Source organism: Girardinichthys multiradiatus, chromosome 2 (assembly GCF_021462225.1).
Source record: "Girardinichthys multiradiatus isolate DD_20200921_A chromosome 2, DD_fGirMul_XY1, whole genome shotgun sequence".
NCBI classification, from domain to species: domain Eukaryota; kingdom Metazoa; phylum Chordata; class Actinopteri; order Cyprinodontiformes; family Goodeidae; genus Girardinichthys; species Girardinichthys multiradiatus.
The window spans coordinates 34,481,740-34,508,194 of NC_061795.1; the positions used below are offsets into that span (position 1 = coordinate 34,481,740).

Here is a 26,455-nt window from a genome sequence, read left to right on the forward strand (position 1 = left end):
CCAGTCAGTATCCAGCTGCCTATGGCGCATAAAGCCACATTAAAGAAAGCACCCATAAAAGCTACCACTGTGTCATTAATAAAACGTGAAGAGAGAGCTACTGTAAAACTGTGCTTGTGAAGTGTTAGATCCCTACCAAGAAATCAGTGTCTCGGTTAATTAATGAAAGCTTTAATGTGCATATCATTTATAACTAAATAATACAAACATGATTTAATGTAATATACTTGTTACTTATGCTTAGTAAATGCAGTGCCCACCATGCTTATTGGCAACCATGATGAAGGTGTGTAAAGCCTTAAAATATATTCCACTTTTACTGTATTATCTCATATCTCACACTGAAAAGATGTGAAAAATAGAATATGATTGCATTTATGCAGTAAGAAAAAAAATACCGAAGGCAAATCTATGGACACCCATAACAATTCCTAAAAATAGTATATTATAAATCTACCTGAAGGATTTTTGATTAATACTTTATGTTTTTAAGTTGATCAGTATCAAGGACATTTTAATAAGTAATTTAAGACTTGTAGTTTCCCTGGATTTAGATATAACATTACACACTTCTCTTAGCCACAGTTAAAGGTGGGCAAGACAAAATAACAAGTCATTTAAGTGATTATCTTCATAACTCAGAAAATAGCTGCAAGAAAAAAGCTACTTGTCTCAATGTGTTGCCATTTACAGCAATAAATAAATAAAGATGGATGAGGACCCAAATTTATGCTGCCACCACCGACAGTGAAAGGGATGGCAAGGGAGGTGAAAATCTCCCTAAAGCTCACTGTTGGAGAACTGCACCAAAGAGTGGTATCTTGGGGTCAGCAAGTCTCCATGACAACCATTAGACACTATTTCCATTCAAAGTGATAGTTTGGGAGGCATGCCAGGAAAAAGCGTTTTCTCTTATCAGAATGTCCAGGTGACCCTTGTAAATGGGTTTCAAATATCAGTGGGTCTTTCCAGGTTAAATAATAATGTTAAAATATGAGAGTTGCTAAACGCTACTAAGACTTTAACTGGAACTACTGCTGGACCACCATCATCTATGCCTTTTGACAATATGGAGATAAGATTGCAAACAGTAGCGTGAACTTGATTTGCATTATTTTCTGGTTGCACTCAAGTATATTTGCACTTTTAAATAGTTCTCCAAATGGGATTTGTATATCAATATTGCTAATTCAGAAATATTCATTATTATCCATGTCCTGCAATTTTTAAGGTGATTCAATGTATAGTTTATGACAGTTTTATCAGTTTTTATTAATGGTTTACTACTTATTTTAACTTGTTTTTTAAGTTTGAATCAGATACTTTATCAGAATCTAGACTTTTAATTTGAATCCATATGGTGATAATTACCAAAGCTGTTTAATACAGAAAAAATAGTTTTATAATTTTGTGTCCATAATGCCCAGGTCTGCTGGAGGAAGATCCGCACAAGGGATTTTCAACCAAGCTGGCCAGACTAAGATGGAAAATCAATCAAACTCATGCAACATAAAGTTCACCCTACATAAAACAAAAATACCAGTCATATTTTTTTGTCATAAATCATGGCTTAACTGGAGAAAATCTACCCCCACAACAAATCAGTCCTGCGAACGAGAGACATCAGAGACATCATAGTAAGGGTTAGTCTACATAATTAAGTATTGCTAAGTAGGGCTAGTTGTAAAGTAAACTATTTGTGTTTTTCTTACTTTAAAATTTAGAACTGCTGCAGAAAAAAACCCTGAACTATATGTTAGTAACACCAATGGGTTAATGGATAATGTGGCAACTAGAAACAAACAGAACACGTCATAAATGTGACCAGGACAGACTGGGATTGACGGATTTCTGTTCGACATACCAACTATAGATCCTGTGGTGACCTGCAAAACAACAGCTACATCTGTCTAGGCTGCCAAGAATGATGATAAAGCAGTTCGCAAGCAAGCAGAAAGACTTCTGTTTAGTGCACTTTGTAAAAACTTTGTGTTTTGTTGAAATTCTGAGTTGGAAATGATTAATTCTTGCATCCTGCTGTTTTAAGGATAAGGACGTCTGATCCAACTTCAGATCAAAATATTAATTTACAAAAATGGAAAAGGTGACCTTCCTTCTGAATTTCGAGATGGAAGCATGGTAAAACAAAGAGCTACATGTGTGCAACATGTAAAAATCTTCAGGTCTGATATAAAGAGAATTTTATTATTATATATTTTATTATTTTTATTATTACTGTTTATTTTTAGTGCATGTATCGGTGTGCTTCCATTTGCCACTCGCTTTGCTGTTGACAGTCTGAAACTTCTCCACTGAGGGACAGAAAAAGGCTTATTAGTTTCTATTCCTTCTATGCTTAAATAATCTTTTTTTTTTAATTAAAAGGAAATGGTCTCGCTCACCTCCAATTTTTGCGTTATAGGCCACACCTGCACCACATATTCCGTTGTTGGCGACAGCTGCAACTTCCCCTGCGCACCGAGTCCCATGTCTGTAAAGGGAAAAAGGGATTTTCTTGATAAGACAAAAATTAAAGGACTATAAAAAACAATAAAAAATACAACTCTAGCATCACCCAAATTACTGCAAAGAGCCTTTCAAGATAAGTGCAAAAATTAAAAATGTTAAGAGACATAAAAGACAAACACTGACCCATTAGTCCTTTTGTAGCTGCAGATCTTTTGTTATTTTAGCTTCCACGTTTATGAAGAATGTCATAAGTAATTTGAAGCATCAAGGCCGCGAGACATTTTTTTCTTTGTCTTTCGTTACACAAAACAAAGAAAGTCAACAAGAAAGAACTTCCTTGCTCTGCTGCATTGTATTAAACTTAGAGCTTGTGCTGGAGTCACAAAAACTACATGTATATTCCAAAAAATGGAACTCATCATCATCATATACGAAATAAAAATAAAACGGCATATTTTCTTTAGACAATGAGAAGTTTCCAACTCACAACACGAGTCAAAAAGTTTTAAAAGAATCTTGGTATAAGTTGTTTTCAAACACTGTAGTTGCTGAAACAGTTAATCTGTGTGTTGATCTGGGTGTACCAACCTTTGTTTTAGCATGTGGTAACAGCTGAGCAGATAAAATAAGTTAATAACATCTAGGGAGTCATCAAACAAATGGAATAAGTGAAAAATGGATTTTGAATTAGACAGTTTTAAACAAAGTTCAACAAAGTTTCAGCTACGTCAATTAGTTTAAACCCTGTGGGAAGCAATTTCATTGGTGACTGGTTCTTTTATGAGAGCATTAAAAAATTGAGATCTAAGTGCTTGTTAGAAATCCCAATGCTAAAATATTTCTAAATTATCAGTCGAACAAGCAGTTCGAGGAGCCCTTCTTTCCAATCTGATTTAAATTCCAAAGGAAAACATTGGAAATTGTTTCCCCCGTCATGAGGGTTTAGGTGGGCATCCTCTTCCTATCAGAAATAATGCTGGGCAAACACACAAAGAGCCATCAAAAACTACCCCATGCATTGACAGAAACTGGCCCCAGGCTATCCTAAATGAAATATTCATTATTGGTGTACTTGAATTATTCACAGCCCTTCATTAAATGTTCCAACCATACGTTTCAGAGATCAGACAGGTTTCCTGGAGGGAATCATCTAGCTGTCAAATCCACCAACACTTTACAAAGAAACAAAAAAAACAACGCTGCCTTTTAAGTGTGTGCTGAAACCTGTGATAGCTTCACATAATTCTCCAAAACACAACAAAAAGTCAGCACAGAAAAGGATTTCAAGTATTTCAATGACGTCTGGACTTGAAGGGATGTTTTTTGAAACTGCAGATGTATGAGTATTTGGCATTTAACACATATCAGCTGCCGGTATCTGATTAAAAAGTTTCAAAAGGCTTTCATGTCCCTTTTCCAAAGGTATGCTCTGTGAAAGTTTTTTTTTAACAAAGCTAATTTCATTAACGGTACTGTTTACAACGAGCCAAGAAAATTTCCTCCATGTTAGAAGAGGTAACGAATATCACCTAACCTTTGTTCTCCCAGCCTCCCTAATGATCAGAATCAGAATCAGAATCAGAAAAGCTTTATTGCCAAGTACGTTTTTGGACATACAAGGAATTTGTTTTGGCATAGTCGGTGCAATACAGTACAAATTAAACAGTATAAACATATCTACAATATAATATAAATATATGTGCACAGTTTTAAGTGAGTGAGAGTAAAAGTAGAGCAGTATAAGATGCAAGAGCAATACAACAGTGCAGGTGATCATTGTGCAAGTATGGCAGTGCAAGTAAAGCAGGAGTCCATGCTGAGCGTTAATGTAACGCATAGAGTTACAGGTTACAGGTGTCCTGTCAGCAAAAAAAGGGGGGTTGTGGGGGAAAGGGAGAATGTCAGGGTGGTTTCCGGGCTTTGTTAACCAGGCTGGTGGCAGATGGGAAAAAACTGTTCTTGTGGCGTGATGTTTTGGTCCGGATGGACCGCAGCCTCCTGCCAGAGGGGAGAGTCTCAAAGAGTCTGTGACCGGGGTGGGAGGGATCAGCCAGAATCTTCCCTGCCCGCTTCAGGGTCCTGGAGGTGTACAGTTCCTGGAGCGACAGTAGACTGCAGCCAATCACCTTCTCAGCAGACCGAATGACACGCTGCAGCCTGCCCTTATCCTTGGCTGTAGCAGCGGCGTACCAGATGGTGATGGAGGAGGTGAGGATGGACTCAATGATGGCTGTGTAGAAGTGCACCATCATAGTCTTTGGCAGGTTGAATTTCTTCAGCTGCCGCAAGAAGAACATCTTCTGCTGGGCTTTCTTGATGAGGGAGCTGATGTTTGGCTCCCACTTGAGATCCTGGGAGATGATGGTTCCCAGGAAGCGGAAAGATTCCACAGTGTCAATTGTGGAGTCACAGAGGGTGATGGGGGCAGGTGGGGCTGGGATTTGCCTGAAGTCCACAACCATCTCCACTGTCTTTAGAGCGTTGAGCTCAAGGTTGTTCTGGCTGCACCAGTCCAACAGATGGTCCACCTCCCATCTGTACGCAGACTCGTCACCATCAGAGATGAGTCCGATCAGGGTGGTGTCGTCCGCAAACTTCAGAAGCTTGACAGACTGGTGACTGGAGGTGCAGCTGTTGGTGTACAGGGAGAAGAGCAGAGGAGAGAGAACACAGCCTTGGGGGGAACCGGTGCTGATGGTCAGGGAGTCAGAGACGTGCTTCCCCAGCCTCACGCGCTGCTTCCTGTCAGACAGGAAGTCAGTGATCCACCTGCAGGTGGAGTCGGGCACACTCAGCTGGGAGAGCTTCTCCTGTAGCAGAACTGGGACGATGGTGTTGAAGGCAGAGCTGAAATCCACAAACAGGATCCTGGCATAGGTTCCTGTGGAGTCCAGGTGCCGGAGGATGAAGTGAAGGGCTAGGTTGACTGCATCATCTACAGACCTGTTGGCTCTGTAGACAAACTGCAGGGGGTCCAGGAGGGGGTCGGTGATGTCTTTTAGGTGTGAGAGCACAAGGCGCTCAAAGGACTTCATCACTACAGAGGTCAGGGCGACGGGTCTGACGTCAATGATGAGTTGGAGGACAAAGTCTTTTCTCAGGGTTGTCGCTGGAATTGTTGTCCAGCTGGAATCCTGATAAGACTGTACGGCTCGGTAATGTATAATGAACATCTAAACTCTAAAACCTTTAACCAGAGAATTTATTGCTTTATTCTAGCTCTACGTTTTTGTTGAAACCCCAAGAAAAATTGTTTGGATGAAAAATAATCTGTCTGCACTATATAATAGTTTAAATTTTAATCTGAGCTGTCAGCAAGCAGAAGCATTAAAGTGATTTTAAAAACAAGCAATCAACTTGCCTGACAAGGCTTATTTTTCATCGACATATATGCTCACACACAACGACCTCAACACATATGGCAGAGTGTAATACATCATGGATGCAATTAGAAGCTGATCATTCTGAACAAGAGGTTAAACGTTTCTCTGGAAGCCATTTCATACTGCATTAATATCACCACTTGATAGAGATTTGACATCTCCGCTGAGAACAATCTGTGTTCCCATGGGTGAAATCTGTTAGATGGAGAGGACAGTTAACTAGAGCCAAGCAAACTTTTTCAATGAATGAAAAATAAGTATAGGAAAAATGTTGATCTTGGTGAAACATTCTCCAAATGTGCTCTTTTTACACCAGGGTACGTGTATGGGAAGTGGCAATCAGAGGTATCAGAGGGTACCCACTTTTCAATGTTTAATCAGAGCCAGAGACCTGTCCACTCACTGCATTTAGGCACAGAATGGTGGTTCTGATTAATGTCTAGTGTCCTTACAGACTCAAGCTCAAAAATAAGACATGTTATTATGTGCAGAGATGTGAAAAGTGGGTGGTAAGTGATGCAGCTTTATACAACTTTAAATCAAAACATATTGAGCTGTAAGACCAAAGCTTCTGATATCAAAGTGTTATTTTCTGCACAGAGAAAACATGAACAGGAAAACATTTTGAAAGAGGTGGAATTCTGCTAACAGGAATTTTAATCCGCTGTCACATCTTTTTTTTGTATGTTAGTGTATCTAATTAGTTTATTTAGATTACTTAAATTTTAAATTGAATTTTATTTAATTCAATTCAATTCAGTTTATTTATATAGCCCCAATTTACAACACATGGGCTGCAGTCAATTCGATCGAATCATACAGATTTTAAGTCAGCTACATACATTCCGATTGATCCTAATTAGCAAACAGTGCAGTCGGATTCAGTTTAATATTTAAATTGGTTAAAAAGTTTTTCTACCTAAGGAAACCCAGCAATATTTTCTAAAGTTGATGATCACTTGACCAACTTGGGCTGAGAGCTAAAAGCTCTGTACCTGGTCTATGAGTCCCCCCCTAAGGGGCCACAAAATTATTAGCTAAATAAATCTGAAAGTACATAGAAAATAACATCAGTTAGAGTCAATTCAAGTATTAAACATAAGGAAGTGAGTGAATCTTTTATTAGCTGGTAATTGCTGCAACATTTGTGCATCATTTATGTACATTTTAATGGCAGTAGCAACTATAGTAAGTATTGTATCTTCGAGTGGTGATGCTTATATCACAGAATTTTTTGCCATGTCCAAACGTTTCTTAGCTGGAAATAAAATTTGGAATGCTACAGTATTTGAAAATGTAGAACCTATGCTAGATGCTTATTTACTTACAGCCTCATATCTTTGTGTATGACTGGGACCCAAGGCAGATGTGTAGTGATGTGATGGGGTGATTAGATTTTATTCTTCTCATTAAACATGTGTGCAAAAAAAAAGCAGTGGGACACTGCTGAAAATTGGTCTTTGCCTTTATGCAGAGGGTGCAGTTTCCATTTATCCATGTGGTATTTTGAAAAGGACGAGTAAAAACTATGATTTTCTGTTTCATCTGCAGCATAATTAATTTCAGAAAATACAGAATGAATGTAAAAATCAGCCCCTGATTTCAAGTAAACTCACACCGTTTTGCTATTATTTAGCAAAGGCCAGAGTGCCTGTAGCTTTTAGTGATGGCCAAAATAATGCATACTCATGTAGTGTGACCAGCCAGATGGCCTGTGAATTTGCATTTGCCATTTAACAGCTCGGCAAACAGCACGATTTTTAGACTTTAATACTCAACTTAGTTTTTTTAAGAAATCATCTTTAAATCCTTCAAACTTTTTTATGGACAACGTTGTCATTTGACAGACAAATAATTAAATCTTACCTGAATCAAAAGGAATCAAAACAGGCTACCATTGAGTGCTTAGACATGGGATAAGGATCACAAGCTAAGCACAAAATTATTTATAGCCTTGGGGGATTTAGATCTAAATTATTTTCATTTAACCAGAAAGTTTGTTTCTGATTGGAAACAAGACAGGTACCTCTCAAAAGATGATAAAACACTGCAATAATAAAACAGCAGAACTGCAGCAGTACCACTGTAGACTCCCAAAACTGTTCCCAGCAAAACCTCTCCTCTCTCCAACTCATTTTGAGAGGCAAACCAAAAGTATCTGTTCTCTTCATTTTCAATTAAAATGACATGTCGAAAATCAATGGAGAAATATTTATTTATTTATCATATTTATTATATTTACAGCCATCAAACCCTTCTATAATTACTGAACCGTGTTTTGCATGTTTCCACTAGTATTTTGACAAATTTTCTTTGATGACTCTGGACTCTATCAGGCCCCTCCAAAATGCTAATTTTACCTTCAATCTGAAAAAAATGTGTTTGTAAAAATAAAGGTTTACTTTAAACCTAAATCTGCCAGGGGTAGGAATAGCTTTGGGCTTAAATATAACAAATATTTTTGCAATTGTTAAAGAATTTAAACAAAACGTTAAAAATTACTCAAATGTCACAACAATGACCCAATAATAAGGTAACATCATATGCTCTGTCTGAACAATCAAGATTCACTCACCTCAGCTACTGAATAATTGGAGCGGCTCCAACTGACAACAGCTTGATCTACTTTCTGCCACTTGGGGGCACTTATTGGGCTGTGTTCTAAGCACCCTACTCTAGACCTCTACACCTCTCAGCCCAGCAAGACCTTCATAATGTTTACCAATAACACCACTGTCATTGGACACATCTCAGGGGGAGATGAGTCAGCCTATAGGGAAAGGGCTGAGCTGATATCCACATGGTGTAGAGACATTAGGTCCAACTAAAACCAAGGAATGAAAAAAATAAAACAGACATCCAACCTCTCTAAATTGGAGCATCTGAACATTCTGGTTTTTGAGTGTCAAGATAGAGGACCTAACCTGAGTGCAAACAGTATGGAGCTGATAAAAAAAGGGCCAACAAAGAGTGTATTTTCAGAGACTCTTTAGAACGAACAACCTCTCTCAGAAGCTGCCGAGGGCATTCTATCATGGCTCAATTGAAAGTGCGCTCACATACTGTGTCACCTCCCAGAATATTATTGGCTGTTCTGTTACCACCTTGGAGAAACTTTAAGTATACTGCTATCGTTCTAAAGCAAAAAGCATACTTAAAGATCAGAGACACCGGACTTAAAAACCACTTACGAAATATTTTTTATCCAGAGGCAAAAACATCTCAGTAAATAACCCATAATAACACAGACTACTTTTGGCAGATATACAGTTCCAGCAAGTGTGATGAACTGGCCATAATGAAACTTTTTTTTTACATACTTATTGTGATTACTTGATTTTTAAACTTGATGATTAACTCCAATTTAATTGTGTAAATAACAATGAAAAATAAAGTAACCATCTATTTAGTCGTCTGTCCATCAGAGCTTATATATCAAATCGCAATGATCGTCACAATATTAGCCTGTGCAACACTGCAATCACAAAGACTGCATGGACGCAACATTTGGTGGGCTAATGTATTTAAAGAGTCATGCATTAATGCTCAGTATATCAATAGTGCAGTCATATTCAATAAATTAGATTATGTGTTCAGATGAGGATTGTGTGTAAAATAAAAAATACCTTTAGAAAATATCAGCCTGGTATTAAACATACTTTTCACTAAGCCCACATTTCTACAATAAAAACAAATTTTTTACTGGTCCAATGTAACTGTCTAAATCTAAAATGTCGTGTTCATTAGATGTAAGAGGAAAATCATTCTAATCTATCTATCTATCTATCTATCTATCTATCTATCTATCTATCTATCTATCTATCTATCTATCTATCTATCTATCTATCTATCTATCTATCTATCTATCTATCTATCTATCTATCTATCTATCTATCTATCTATCTATCTATCTATCTATCTATCTATCTATCTATCTATCTATCTATGACAGCCATGCAATCACTGATTTCCTCCCAACACACACACTATACAAAACAACAGCGCATCATAAGCAGCACATTTACTTCATTTTCATAACAGGACTTGATGTTTCACTAAAAGTGCGTCTTCATGTTTGGCCCCACGTAAAATGTGGTTTTAGGTACACCAACGTACATGAAAGAGTGACAGCAGCTTAAAATGCTCTTCGATTAAATGTCTGCACATTCAGTTATTGTTTCATCCACAACATCACAAAAAGGCTTTGTGCTTCAGCCAGCACATTTCTTCAGACCAAGGAGCCACAGATGTGATGCCAAGCAGAGGATACAGTCAGTACCAGCAGCTTCAACAGGAAGCCAGAGGCCTGAGAGGACATTTACAGAAAAAGACCAACATGCCAAGATTTAGCTGTTTTGAAAACCATCTTAATGTTTACACATGTGTGCGTATGTGTGTGAGTGAGTGATTGGCGTAAATTGAATTCAGCTGAAACAGCCAGACAGCTTAATATATCTCGGGAGGCAAAGACAGGCCAGAGCAAACAAAAGCATTTATGATAGAGCCACAATTTTTTTCTTTCAAATGTCCGTGAAATTAAATGGTTTCCAGGACGCTTTCTTAAAGCATCCACTATATACCCATTTTCTTTAAAGGTGCCAAACCGAGGAAAAAGCAAAGGTTTGAAACGACAATGTATAAGTAGTTGAGTAAGAAAACTACATTAAGCAAATGATTAGTATGTGAACTTGCAGCATGCAACAGCTAAAAAGATAATCAAGCAGTGGCATAAAGACCTAACAGACACAAAAGTTTAGATAAAATGTTACTGAACTATTCACATAGTTAGTGTGACCTTTCTTATTTTATGAGTAGGAGTTAAAGAGACAGAGGAAGGCAATGCCTTTATCTCTCCTCACCAGGACAGGCCACAATATTCAGTGAAGTCATTTACCTGCCATATTACTGAAGAATGGAGACACATTACACAAGAAAGTTACTCACCACATGATATAAAGTAACCACACACCACAGAGACAGGAAATAAAAAGGCACTGAGTAGTCTTTTATTGAAGGTGGATCGATACAACATTTATATTCTCATAAAATTCTCTTAAACAAGGTGGAATTCATAGCAAAGGTTGTATTTTGTCTGATCTTGTTAACACCATACCTGGACTTGCGTCTCTAGTAGATCACTTTATACCTTTTTCAGATCTAGTGCTGAGTGGATTGCCTTAAATACAGGTGTGAACACATTAAACACGGCTTGAGGATGCATTATGCATTTACTCCCTAACAGGTCGATCTTGCCACATTAGGACAAGGGCTGTAACACTATCAGCTACGTTCTCAGAACAATGTGAGCAGAAATACTCACTGGGTAATCCTGATGTGCAACCTACCCACCTAAAGCAAGGGCAGACCAACTGTAGAGTTTCCAGAAAAAGAAAATCTGTAACAAACAGAGCTAAGATTAACTCGATATGACCCATCCATTATTATGTTACTTTCTGCTGCTACAGTGAACAAAGCAGCTGTGATTGGGCACAATAGCTGTGATCAGTCCTTGTGGTTCTCTGAGTTACCCTTTAACAGGCCTTACCCCCAGTGTTCAGTGATTGAGAATATTTCTGTTCTGCAAAGCTGATATGTCAGAGCAACAAAGCATAACTAAACCTGAAGTCTCTGAGCCAAAAGCCAATTTCTTTCTGAGCATTAAAAGGGCTATGGAGATACACTTTATCAGACCAAACTTCAAAATGAAATTGAAGCTTCTGTTTGTTACCTCTGAGTCCAAAGACACAATCATACTTAGGCTGCAAAAACATGTGTTACTACTAAATGTGAGGAAATTAGCCACAATTTGTCAAACATAAAGTCTTGTCTAGTCTTTGAAGTATGTTTTACTTTTGATGTGCAATTATTATGTAGTGTGTATATTGGGATGAAGGGTGTAGAGTTCAGTAATTAACTGTGTCAGAATGAGGAATGCAGTATTTGCCTTGATGTCACTGTGGCATTTTATTTTTTTCCATATCAACTGCCTTACTGAAAATGAAAGTTCAATGCTTTATACAGAGTCTATGAGTGCCACCAAGTGTGGCATGTCTTTGGACTGTGGGAGGAAGCCGGAGTACCCGGTGAGAACCCACGCGTGCACAGGGAGGACAAACAAACTCCATGCAGAAAGACCCCTGGCCGGGAATCGAACCCAGGACCTTCTTGCTGCAAGGCAACAGTGCTACCAACTGCACCACCGTGCAGCCCTGCTCTGTTTTAATGTTGTAAGTAAAATGTTTTTTGCTGATTATTTGAGCTTTTCTATCACTGACAAATACTTTCTGGCAGTTTTTGTTGGAGAAGTGTTGCTCGAAGCAAACTGACACCTAAACAAAAGGCTTTTGTATCCTTCGGTCCAATCCAACACATCATGACTTGAATACGAAAGCAGGCTGGGCTCAAGGCTAGCCTTATGTAATATTCTCATTTTCTGAGACATAGAATTTTTGGTTTTCATAATGTGTAAGCCGTAATCATCAAAATTACAAGAAATAAAGGTTTGAAATATTTCTATATTTCACTCTATATTTCACTTTCTGAAATGAGTGACAAGGAATGTATATACTTTTCATGATATTAAATGTTTTGATATGTTAATAAAATGTCTGTAAACAGTTCTATAATAACTTACAACCTGTTTAATCTGAAACAAATAAATCTTTAAATGACATAGCTGAGATGCAGAATACACTATGGTGTCAATTAAACATCAGTAGACTTGCTCTTGTGCCATTTTTTCTCAGCTGGCAGCTGATTATGTGATGAAGTGTTTGTTTTTTGTAACAAGTTACAGGTGGTGATGCAATTTGTGCCAGGTGGGATGACTTTCATAGAACTGTCTACCTGTGATTGGATCAACAAGGGTGCATGATGAAGCTAGGTCTAAGAGCCTTTGTGCACAAAGGTGATAGAACCCACAACGCTTTGAGGTCTAGTTGCTAAAATCACAACAGTAAACAATGGCGAAAAACAAGGGCTTGATATTAAGGTCATTTGGTGCAAAATGCAGTTGGCCAGTACACAGACCAAAAAGCCTCTTTAAAGTGAGTAACTGTGGAGCCTATGTGTTTAACTGAGGGGGGTATTAGCTGCCTGAAGCAGATCCAAATGACTATAGCAGAGCTGGCTCTGTTATTAGATTATATGGATTCAGGTGAATGCCAATTGGAAAGAACAATGGACATGTGCAGGATTCTGGGATTTGCAAAGAGAATGTTGGGGTTGTTTACATTTTTATTTGCTTATTTTGCAATTTAGAGAGGGGAGGCAAAATCCAGTCAACGGATATTTCATTAAATGGATTTGGAGTTACATTCTAATATTAGGTGTAAAAGAAAAAACTTTGATCTGTCCATTTGTGATCCAATTACGAGGTATTTTCAATGCTACATGCCATACGTAATCTTAACCCCGTTTTTTAATAATTTATATAATTAAATAGATAAAAATGGTTTAACACAAAAAAATGGAGCACTTAACATTTACAGCCATCAATGCCAGCAAGTGATCTTTGGCCTTCATAATGAGATATCTACTCGTGCCAAATGGTAGTTTGGCCCACTCTTCCTGAGCAGACTGTCCAAGTTGTCTCAGGTTTGAAGGGTGGCTTCTCCATACTTCAATTTACAGATATTTTCATAGATATTCAATAGGATTAGGACATGTGCTCATGAAGTGACATTAAAGATTAGTCTAGCATTTCCCAAAGTCCAGACACCTGGACCTGATGCAACAGTAAGTCAAGTCACACAGCCCACACCTTATTTTAGAGACACAATGGAATAAGATGTTTTCTGGGTTTAAATTTTTTTAATTCTTTTCACTAAATTGCTTATTTAGTACAATTTGACATTTTACAGATAAATACAGTGATCCTAGTCTAAAATTAAGATGTGATCATTTAAAAAAGCTGAAACACATCTTAGACTACATATGATGCAATGTTTACTCATATCACTCATATCAGTTCTTATGCTGGGTGTCATCATAGACATAGAGGAGTAGATGCCAAACTGACATTTTTTCACAGCAGAAACAATTCGTCAGCACATCCACCAAACTGAGTAGCAAGTTCACCTTGTTAAGCAATATACACTACCTGTCAAAACTTTGACTTCTCACTTAATGGGTCTCTTTTTTTCATTACTATTTACTTTACAGATTCTCACTGAAAGCATTAAAACAGTGAATAAACACTTATGGAATTATATAGTAAACAAAAAGTATGTAATAACTAAACATTTTATACTTTAGATTCTTCAAAATAGCCACCCTTCTGCTTTGATTACTGCATTGCTGTCTTGCCATTCTGTCCATGAGCTTCATGAGGTGGTCACCTGAAATAGTTTCCCAAAGAGTCTTGAAACAACTTCCCAGAGGTTCATAGAAAGATGGCCAAAGGTTAATATTTCAGTCATTACAGAAAAGGGCGGTAGCTTTAAGGAATATAAAAAATAAAACATATTTAAAGTTCTTTTACAATTTTCTTCGTTTGCTACATAATTCCATATGTGTTCATTCACAATATTGTTGCCTTCAGTGAGAATGTGCATACAATATAAGTAGTCATAAACATAAAGAAAAACATTAAATAAGAAAGTGTGTCTAAAACTTTTAACTAGCAGTGTGAGTGCCTGGAAAGGGGCTATTCTGAAGAGAAGAAAAGCTGAAGTTCATTCAACAAATTGATGAATATAAACATTTATTAGAGGCTTCATGGCTAGCATTAGGATGTCTGCTAAGGGCTAAGAGGAAAAGAGAGTCCAGGGTACTCTGTAGGTGTCCCCTATCAGAAAAGAGAAGGAATAAGTGTGCTGTCACCATGGCATTATTCAAAGGCACCATATGAGGTACACAATCAGTGCAAATCTGTTTGCTTGTTCTTTGCACGTGAATTTAATAAAAGGTAATTTGCTCATCACTGGTTGATTGTTGAGTTGGGCTTGAAGAGTTCTTGATGATTTCTTTGGCTCTTTTTTTGCCATATACATTGTATGATCAGCCTGGGGTCGCATTTTCTAATGCATTTACATCTAAGGAAATTGTCTACAATCAAGTGAGCCTGATACATTTTGATAATATTGACAACTGCGGTCACAGGAACATGAAAATGCTTAGAAATACTCTTGTAACATTTATCTTTAACAGGAAAATATATAATCTTCATGAGGTCTAAAGGCCTTTGTCTTCTTTGGTCCATGTTCAGTGTGATTCACACAATGTCAAACAATCTAACAGCACCCTTGTTCCCTTTAAATAGGCTCAATGGCCGAGGAAAAGCTTGAATGCAACATTAATACTAGTTTGGTTTAAAACCCAAATCTATCAACAATTTTGCTGTATTCTTTTGGCTTTGAATTTAGGTTATTTTCATGAAAATACACTTTTAGATAGGACACTAAGCATCCAAAAATCATGAAACTTACACTTACAGATGTTTGCTGAACCTGTTTAGTTAAATCTCTACACCCGTTATGATGATTGGTCAATATTTCAGAGTATATGTTCTTTCAGCTCTAGTACTTATCATTAAACAGTTTTAAGCCAGGTCTAAAGTGCCTTTTACATTTTTGGGCATCATTTGTGAATGCACAGAGGAGGTCAAAGACAATCCACCGATGATATTCCTATATTATTGTAACACGTATGTTGTGAAGATAATCTGATTTGTTTGTGTGAGAAAGGAGTAACCAGTGCGTGCAGCATACTGCTGGTACCAATGACACTAATGCCACTAAGCTGATCCTCTGATGCCTGCCTGCTGTGCAAATGAAGCCTGTGCTTAGTGCTGTGTGAAAGGCACTGCTGTGACATTTATACACACAATAGTGTGTGTATAAAAAGGAACAGGTATGTATGTTTACATTTCTCATTCAGCGTGCAGAGACAGAGGTACTGTTACAGAAATGAACACTAATTTCTTACAGCAATGTCCTCAAAACAGCAAAAACAAAGGTACAAATTAGGATTAAAAAATATTCATCCATTGTCTGTACCCACATATATTCAGTCACAGGTAGCTGGTGCTTATCTCCAGTAGTCAATGGGCGAGAGGCAGGGGACAACCCAATATAGGAAAGGAGACAAACAGCTATTTCCATGCACACTGACACCTCAAGGGAATTTTGAATCTCCAATTAACCTAACATGCATGTTTTTGAACTGTGGTGGTAAACAGGAGCTCTCGGATGAAACCCATGCATGCAAAGGCAGGACATACAAACTCCACACAAAACAGCCTTGGAACCCAGTATATTGTTGCTGCAAGGCAACATTGTTAACAACTGCATCCCTTTGCAGCTAGAATGAAGAATGTCAAATACAGACATAAAACACCAAACTACAAATAGCATTCATAGCATGTTAAGAGAAGCCCTGGTCACCAAAACTACATCATTCTTAAGCATTAGAAATGTTCTTTTTAAGAAAAAAATGAATGTATGAATCTATTAATGTTTATGATGTTGGTCATTCGTTTTTCAGATTTGGTGAACAACAATGTGAAGCTCAGGCAGATGTATACAAGCAGTCCAAACTTAAATGACAACTTACTTTTTTATTCCATAGACATTTGACCTTTTGTTTCAAAGTTCTGTTAATCTCCAGCAAATAAGTGAGAATGACATATTTGTTCATGTTATTGCATTGCCACATTTAGTCTTTCTCTGAAACTGAAATATTTTCAAGAACATGTTTTTTATACTTTGGATAATAGACCAACATAGCTGCACACATGGCATTCTCATTAAGTGTTTGCTTTATGCTGTACAGGGCATGATTCTTAAGATATGCATCACTATGTGTGACTAATGTCTAACCAAAGCTTGGCCAAACAGTAGGATGTGTCTCTTGGCATTGCTCTGTTGGTTTATCTGTTTAAGAAGGCCTGAATAGGGTCCGTTCATTGAAACTGCCAAGGGATTAGACTATTTTCTGCTCTAACTCAGCTCAGCTGTGGCCTTAGGCGAGTCTGTTTAAATGGTTACACTAAACTGCCAAGTGAAGATCTCTGCATTGCATGTTCAAACAGGATCTGTCTCCAGAACCATTATGTAGAAGATGAGATAAGACTGTTTCAATTAAAATGACCAATCAGAATAGTTTTATTATTCCTGAATGTGCTTGGTCAGAAGGAAAGATTGCTGCAAAGTCAGTGACTCAATGCAACCGGCTGGACTTCTTTAGATACTGTAGAAACATTTTTACCAATTGGAATAGTAGACTGAACTTTATTGCATTGTTTTATGTGTAGGATTGCAATGTGGGGATTGGAATGTATGTAAGTGACATTAAATCCATTGGTATGATTGCATTGTAAGGACTAGATATTTCTGCATATAAATTGGAATGTTTTGTTTTGCAAAGTACTTTGAAACTACATTTTTTGTGAATTTGGCCTATATAAATAAATTGAATGGTATTTCTAACTCTTGATTTTTTTACATTGAAACCACAACTTTATGTTATTTTAATGAGAATTTACATGATACACCAACACAAAGTATCAAATAATTGTAAAATGGAAGGGAAAAGAAACATGGCTTCTGTTAAGTGTGGATTCAACATTTTGTTGAACCATTTATCACTGGAATTACACCTTTGCCAGTTCTGCACATACAGAGACTAAAAGTATTGCCCATTTATCTTTGCAAAATAGCTCAACCAACACCTCCGCCTTAAAAAACGGGGTAGAAAATTAGCTTAGTTTGTTAGAGAACCGCCATTTCTATTGTTGATTTCTTCTTCTGTGGGTTTTAAACTGGTTGGCATCCGTTTTGCATGTGCACATTCATTTATACTGACTGCAGTCATACTGCACATATGCCAAGACTTCCCCCATGCAGGGAGATTCCATTTTTCCTTTCTACATGACAGTGGAAACCAGAATGGTTTTAAAATTGTACACCCTACAACCCTTTTTAAATTGTTGTGTTGTGAGAGAAAACACATGCCATTGTGGTGTACACAAACAGAGAAAACGCAAAACACGTTTCAGTTTTTGCCAAAAAATGCTGCTGTGTGCAATGTGCCTTATGGTTAGGGTTGTTGTTCTGCTGGAAGGTGAAGCTCCGACCCAGTCTCAAGTCTTTTCTAGCCTCCAATATGTTTTCTTCCAGTGCTTGCCCTGTATTTAATTCAATCCATCATCCCATCAACTATGACCCGCATCCCTGACACTGTTAAAGAGAAGCCTCCTCACAGCATCATGTTGCCGCCACTATGTGTAATCATGGGGATAGTATGTTCAGAAATGAGAACCACTAGCTAACTTCTAAAGTCTAAATTACACATAATTTGACTCTGTTTACTAATTAGGTGACTTCTAAAGGTTGGACTGGATTTTATTTAGGCATATCAGATTAAAGTGGGGTGAATACATAAGCCCACCACACATTGGAGGTATGAAAACCTTTTGCGAGGCACAGTGAACAGCAGCATATTAAAAGTGTGGTCAGTTCATTATCAGGCATAGACAGATATTTACTCAAAAAGTAGTCATGATATTTGAACTAGAGGCAACTTAGACTTCCCAGTCCATTTGATTTACAAGCTTTCATTTATGTAGATCTGTAGGGGAATTAAAATGGTGAAAGAAAGAAGACCAGAAACTTATAATGGAAATTTATAGGGTCTGCTGTTTGGAGAAAAACAAGTGTTTCTATAGAAACAAATAAAGGTATTCAAACAGCAAATCATGCTTAAATAATTTCAAATAGCCTCTTGCCTTTAAATGTAACATACAAGGAAAAAAACAAATGACTCACGATACAGAAGCATGTGTAAACAGGGCCATCTTCACACTGAACAGACACAATTGCTTTACCATCCCATTCATCAGTATCTAGTCAACAGGGCATGAGTAATATTGACTGACTCTGGGTGATCAGTAATGCTTTGCAGAATGGGGTTCGAATCAGGACTGTCACCTCCAATCACCATTGGCTATTCATTACCAAAATGTTCGAAAAACAGCTGTTTTATATCACGCAGTTATTTTCTTAGACAAAGGCTACAGCGAAAAGCCAGAGAATTTTGGTGTAAGAATGAAGTCCCTGCCAACATCCCCTATGTCTGCCTGGCAGTCTAGAAAACAAACAAGCTGTCCCAGATAGAATAAACAAGACAGGGGTTTACAAAATTATAGCATGCAAGCAAGACAGAGGATGGCAGCTTTATAAATAATAATTGATAGATTCAGGATAAATAGGGAAAGGCTGTTTGACTTAACACACAACTGCAAGAATAAACAGCAAAGGATGAATGGTTTGCGTGTTTCCTTTAGGTGATATGCTTTTCCCTCACTGGTGTAAAATAATGAATGTAAGAATCTGACAACACCTTCATCAAATTTTCAGGTGTGGCACCGAGAAATGAGTTCTCATTAGAGGTCTAATCTAAGCAACATTTGTTTCTTTATTTCAGCAAGGTTTATCTTTTACATACAAATGGGAAATGACAAAGAGCTTCCCTTACCAGACACATAAACACAAACAAACATGGAACTAAAGTTTACATGTATTTAAAAATATCCTCTGGTCCTTAAAACACTGAGGAAAATTGATCTCTTACGTGGAGCCAAGCAGACGCTTGATGTAAGTACATGAATGGGAGTGCTCGAGGAATTCCAATTTCAGGCAAATGCTGCGTTCTAAAATGCGTCAGAAACGGAGCCAACAGCACAGTGTTGGTGCGACCTGGCACCTTCTGCGTCAAACAGTAGAGCAGAGCTGCTAAAGCAGGAGACCTGGGAGGAACACGTCTTCTTTGATTTATGAACTTCATTGTGTTTCATCTTGTATCACTCCCTTGGTGACAGATTCATTGTCTCCATGTAGACTCAAATATGCATGCAGCTTATGTACAGTTATAGCAGGGACATATCGTAGCAGGGGACAGGTAATTTTTATTTATATTCACACAAATAAGGCTTATTCTAGAGCTCGGTTACTTGTTCTGACCAAAAACAGTGTTCAACTTCTGTTTTATTTAGATTTGTGATGTTCATTATCTATAGTTGCAGCCACATTTATTAGCACTCCTGGTAAACATGTGTAAAAAATATAAATAACTGTATCTTTTATTGCAGTAGCATAATCTAACACTGCAGATTTGAGAAAAATCCAACCTTTAATTTAAGTACATTTATTGAATGGTAAAAAGATTGTGTAACCTCAAACAGTCCCTTTAGAATAAATGGAAGTGAAACAATTACTGTTTTATAATTAACTTTTCTGTCCATGAACCTCTAATCAGTAATGCATTTCATTATATTTCTCTGGGGTGTTTATATGAGATGACACAGAGCTCTATTTCTTCACAGGCTGGACAAAGACCCATATTAATCCTGCCATCATGCAGAGTGAGGACGGTGGTTAGGGAGGTTGCAAAAATCTCCAAAACTCACTGTGACAGCCACTTGGAGTGTCACAAAGTCTCCATAGCAACCATTAGACACAATCTACATAGCAACTGCCTATTTGGGAATTGGCTACAATTATGTCCTTCTATCACAAACATATACAGGATAAGTTGAACAAACTCTATGGGACTTTAACAGGAGCCATATGCATTGGTCTGATGAGACTACTTTGGAGCTTTTCTGTAACAATAACTCCTAGTGGTTTTGGAGTACTTCTTCCCACTATTAAGCATGGTGTAGGATAGGTGATGCTGTGGACCTGTTTCTCTTCCAATGTTCCTGGGAACTTGGTTAGAATGCATGGCATCATGAATTATTTGAAGTACCACATTTCAAATAAAACTCTGGTGAACTCTAACAGAGAAGGAAAGATGGGAGATTTGCATAATGAACCAAACCAACACAGAAATGGTTCACCAGACCCGAAAAACAAGAAACAAAAATCTTCATTTTAAGTTATGGTCATATCTTTTTCCAGTAAAAGGCCTTAACACAGAGTTTTACATTTTAGAAATAGTTCTGGGACTGATGTGAATGACATCAGGGGTACCAAAACTTTTGCCACTGGTGACAGATCTTTCCTAACATAGGATTTAACAACACTGAAAAAATATGCTCAAATAAAAGGTTTGATATTTTTTCAATGACATATTATGCTGCTGTTATAAAACATTGATCATTTGGCTTTTGACACATCTTTGCCAGAGGTGCCAATAAATGTTGCTACTATCCTAAGAAAGTCAGTGAAACACAATGATGGATGTGAACATGTCTATTCACCAGTGATATCTTTGTTTTCCAGTTTCCAGTCTTTTTTCCAGGAGTTTTACACTTTATAATTATTTCTGAGGAGGAGGGGCATTTATTTCTTCTTCATTACTTCATCTAGGCATTTGTTAATTATTTAATCCTGCTTACTACTCATGACTGTATCAAATATATTTAAATGAGGCTAAATGAAAAATACTCTCTTACATGCCAATTATTACTGTTCCTTTGAATACCTGAAAGGCTTAAAATGCTTTTATAACTTAAAGACAAATGTTAACTAAAGTCATCAGGAGTTTTCAGCTACAGAAAACTCTAAAGTGTGTTTTCTGAAGCATTTAATGTTTTTCTTATCCCCCCCGTCTTTTTGCTGATAAAGCGCTTTTACGGCCAGTGAAACAAACAGCCTTGCACCACGAAGGACAAAGCAATTTGCTGAAGCAATAGAAGCATGAACACTTTTCTCCATGTATCTTAATGCCATCTCACATATTAGCCACTGCACCTTTAAGACTTTGGTCTGCATTAGTATTCAACTGATCACTGGTTCACTTAAAATGAAGGATGCAGTGTAGCATGCCAATCACTCTCTAATAAAGGCTGGTACTAAACCTGCATGGAAGCATGTGGATCTCAATTATTGGACTCCCATGGAAAGTTCCCTGCAGGAGCTAATAACTCTCCATAGGCGAGTTTGTGGGACAGCTAGGCAGTGTGTGCTGCTGAATACATTTGAGCAGAAGAAAGGAGTAACCTAATGAGCTAAACTCCTGGGTTGTACATAATTGATGTGGTTCTAGAAATACACAAAAACATGCTTAATGATAACGTGAAGTTGCAAGTTACTTAATGACTTTCAGAAGTGTATGAAGCCTCATGCTTTCTGTCAGGGTGTGCTGGTTAATGTCTCATGATTTGCAATTCTGTCAGGGTTTACGCAGCTGAGTCACTGATTTGTTTGTTTGAAGACCATTTAGGGGTAATTTGTCCAAAGATTATATTTCATTCCAAACTTTTAACAGCACATCCATCCATCCATTTTGGGGATCTCAAGGTGTTCCAAGGCAGGAAGAGATATATAGTGCCTCCAGTGAGTTCTGGGTCTGCCTTAAACATTCGCAAAAACCCTACAAAGAGAGGTGTCCGGGATAGACTAATAATCAGATGCCCATACTAATCTAGTTTACTCATACAGTGAGGGGAAGCAGGCCTACTCCAAACACAGATCAGATTATGAAGTTCCTTGCCCAACCACTAAGGCTGAATCAGGCCACCCTGTGGCTGATGTTCATTTCAGCTGCTGTGTGTCCAGGTTCATGTTCCGCATCTCATGACAGAATCGGTCATAGATACTTCTGTAAATAGGAGTTTTAGTTTTGGCTGAGCTCTTTCTTCATGATGATGAGCCTGTGCAGATGAGGTCCCAGTCCCTCTAACCATTTCTCCTCCATTCTGCTACTGCTTTTGAACACGACGCTAAGATACATAAGCTTTATGCTTGAGGCAAAGAATGACCTCGACCTAGAGGGAAAATTCAAGCTTTATCATGGGAGGGAACCAGGCCTTAGACTTGGAGGAACTGATACAAACAAATCTTGGAGGGTTAACAAAGGGCCTTTTTAAAACCCTGATTTTAACTAAATGAAATGTTGTGGGGCAATGACATATTTAAGATTGTTGAAGAATTGAAGAATTTATTTATCTCAATGAAACTAGTATAAACATTCATTACACACAAAGTGACATATTTCAAGTGTTTATTTATGGTAAGTTTGATGATTATGACGTACAGCTAATGAAACTCAAAATTCTGTTCCTTAGAAAATCTGAATATTACAAAACACCAATAAAAACAGGTTTATTTCAAAAATGTTAACCTACTGAAAAAGTAGGTCTATGTTCTGTACAGAACATACACTCAATACCTGGTCTGGACTCCTTTAGCAAAACTTGATGCATCACCTAGGCATGGTGTAACATGGTGATCAGGGTGTAGTGCAATGAGGTGTTAAGGGAGTCTAGATTTTTATAGTGTTCACGTTAGTTTGCTGACCAATCAACCACAGTGATACCACCTATTAGTACATTTGGTAGTATGGTTAGTTGCCAAATCTTGCTGGAAAATGAAATCAGAATCTGTGGAAACCTCACACCTATCTTTGAGTAACTCCGATTCTGTTCCTCTCCACTTTTCTTCCAGAGCCTGGAATCTTAATTCCCAAATGAATTTGAATTTTCTTTAATTTGAAAAAGGGGAACTTAGGCAACTGACCAAAACTCCATTCCATTTTCTTCTTAGCCCATTTAGGATGCATTAGACACTCGGAAGGGGCTTTACACAAGGAATGCAACAGCTGTAGCTCATGTCCTAGATAGGTCTGAGTGGAGGCTCTGGAAGCTTGACTCTGGCCTCTATTCATGGTCAATTGTAAATTTCACCCAAACTACTGAATGGGATTTACTTCGCAATCGGTTCAAGGCTGAGGTTATCCCTGTTGATTGTGTACTTTTTCTACCACACTTTTTCCTTTCACTCAACTTTCTCTCAATATGCTTGGTGTTAAAGCCGTTGACCTGCAAGGCAGTGGCTCAGTCTTCATCAGCTTTACAGATCATGCGATACTGTAAAGCTGAGTCTGTTTAAACTTTGCTGTGGCATACCCTGATGCGAGCTGTGCATCGATTAAAATCTTCAAACCTCAGTTAATTGAAGCATGGTGATGAAGATCTGTGGACTAAAACTTAGGCCTTACATAGATTTTAATTGTGTTCAGGCTTGTAGCTCATGATCGATTACCAAGATGGCGCCGATGATGGCAGCCTCGGAGCTTCGCTCTCTCTTTGTTTTTGTATTTTGTGTGTTTTTATGTTTTTCGAGCCACAGTTCTGTGGTGTCGGGCCACAATCCTGTGGTCTCATTCAGTAGAGAGGAACTTCTCAACATCAGAGAGTCCTCTCTTGGGATTTTTTTACCATCTTTCATCGATCCGAGGTTCACTGAACTCCTGGCGAGCGGAGCTGCAGCACTATACGGGATTCTGCACCGAAAACGTCGAAGGGGAAAGCGTGCTGGCGCGCTGGTAAAGCAAGAGGACTTCGCACACCACTGCCTTCAATCCACCTGGCAAATGTCCGCTCTCTAAACAACAAGATGGACGAGCTGCTTCTCCTCACCGGTAAAAACACGGACCTCCGCGGATCAGCGGTTCTCTGCTTCACCGAGACATGGCTGAGTGAAAACATCCCGGAACGCGCACTGCTGTTGCCGGACTTCCAGCTGCTCAGAGCGGATTGCAGCGCGAAGCTATTGGGGAAGAAGCGAGGAGGCGGAATCTGCTTTTATATAAATGAAGGTTGGTGCAGAGACATAAAAGTGCTGGAAAAAACATGTAGCCCGGATCTGGAGTCATTTTCCATAATCTGTAAACCGTTTTATTCACCGAGAGAGTTTTCCTCGTTTATAATAATCGGCTCATATTTTCCACCGCATGGTTGCACTTCTGCTGCGGAAAAACATCTTGCTGAGCTGATTACAGATGTGGAGAAAAAATACCCTGACTCTTTCATCGTAATACTGGGAGATTTTAACAGAGCAAACCTCTCCCATGAACTCCCCAAATACAGACAGCATATTAAGTGTCCCACCAGAGACAAAAACACACTGGACCATTTTTACACAGTTTAAAGGACTCATATCATGCTGTTACCAGGGATGCTCTGGGTTTTTCGGATCATTACCTAATCCACCTCATCCCAACCTACAGACAGAGACTAAGAGCTTCCAAACCCAAGGTTCACACTGTTAAGAAGTGGACTGAGGAATCAAAGCAGATGCTACAGGCCTGCTTTGAATGCACAGACTGGACTGTTTTTGAAACTTCAGCCACTGACCTAAACCAACTAACTGATGTGGTGACATCATACATCAGTTTCTGTGAGGACATGTGTGTGCAGACCAAAACCTTCTGCACCTTTGGCAACAAGCCATGGTTTACTCCACACCTCAGGAATCTGCGCAGGGAAAAGGAAGAACCTCACAGCAGTGGAGATTGGGCGCGGTACAAGCAGGCCAGGAACAGACTAACAAAAGAGATCAAAGCAGCCAAGAGAAACTATAGTGAGAAGCTTAAGAACAGCCTTTCTGCTGGTGACACTTCAGCTGTATGGACTGGTCTGAGAAACCTGACTGCCTACAAGAGCCCCTCCACCTATCCTGAACAGAGCCGTCTCCTGGCCAACCGTCTGAATGGCTTCTACTGCCAACATGACAAGAAGCCATTCACACCTCAAATCATCCCCTCCACATCCCATTCAGGAACAAATTCCTCCCATAAAGCAACCAACCCCCTACCTTCAGATCCTCTGCCTGCACTAAAGATCTCCGAGGAAGATGTAAACAGGCTCTTTCAGCGCATGAAAACAAAGAAAGCTGGAGGACCTGATAACGTCTCCCCATCATGCCTGAAAGCCTGTGCAAATCAACTCACTCCGATCTTCACAAGGATCTTCAACAAGTCACTGGAGAAATGTAAGGTCCCCTCCTGCCTCAAACGATCCACCATCATCCCGGTGCCCAAGAAACCCACCATCGTAGGATTAAATGACTACAGGCCTGTAGCCCTGACGTCTGTGATCATAAAATCCTTTGAGCGGCCGGTGTTGAAGCACCTGAAAGACATCACAGGCCCCCTGCAGTTTGCTTACCGAGCAAACAGGTCGGCAGATGATGCTGTTAACTTAGGTCTACACTTCATCTTGCAACACCTCGACCACCCAGGGACGTACGCCAGGATCCTGTTTGTAGACTTCAGGTCGGCCTTCAACACCATCATACCAGACATCCTCCACCAGAAGTTCACCCAGCTCAACGTCCCAGCCTCCACCTGTCAGTGGATCAACAGCTTCCTGACGGACCGACAGCAACAAGTGAGACTGGGGAGCATCTTCTCCCGATCCAGATCAATAAGTACTGGTGCCCCCCAGGGGTGTGTTCTATCCCCACTCCTCTTCTCTCTGTACACAAATGACTGCACCTCATCGGACTCGTCCGTGAAACTCCTTAAGTTTGCAGACGACACCACTGTCATTGGACTGATCCAGGACGGTGATGAGTCTGCATACAGACAGCAGGTGGATCGGCAGGTACACTGGTGCAGTCAGAACTACCTTGAACTGAACCCACTCAAGACTGTGGAAATGGTGGTGGACTTTCGGAGAACACCAACCCCATACACCCCCTCACCATCCTCAACAACAGTGTATCGGCCGTGGACCACTTCAGGTTCTTAGGAACCACCATCTCTGAGGACCTGAGATGGTCTTCACACATAGACACTGTTTGAAGGAAGGCCCAGCAGAGACTGTACTTCCTGAGACAACTCAAGAAGTTCAACCGTCCACAGGAGCTGCTGGT

At 38.9% G+C, this 26,455-nt stretch overlaps 1 protein-coding gene across 2 annotated transcripts in view; it reads right to left on the minus strand.

Moving 5' to 3' along the window:
- Positions 1–26,455, minus strand: part of furinb (furin (paired basic amino acid cleaving enzyme) b) — a 186,706-nt gene that overhangs the window by 40,838 nt on the left and 119,413 nt on the right. For both annotated transcript variants that reach the window (XM_047351551.1, XM_047351558.1), the window contains exon 7: positions 2,403–2,491. In XM_047351551.1, the coding sequence (XP_047207507.1) occupies positions 2,403–2,491 (89 nt within the window). The remainder of the gene's footprint in view (positions 1–2,402; positions 2,492–26,455) is intronic.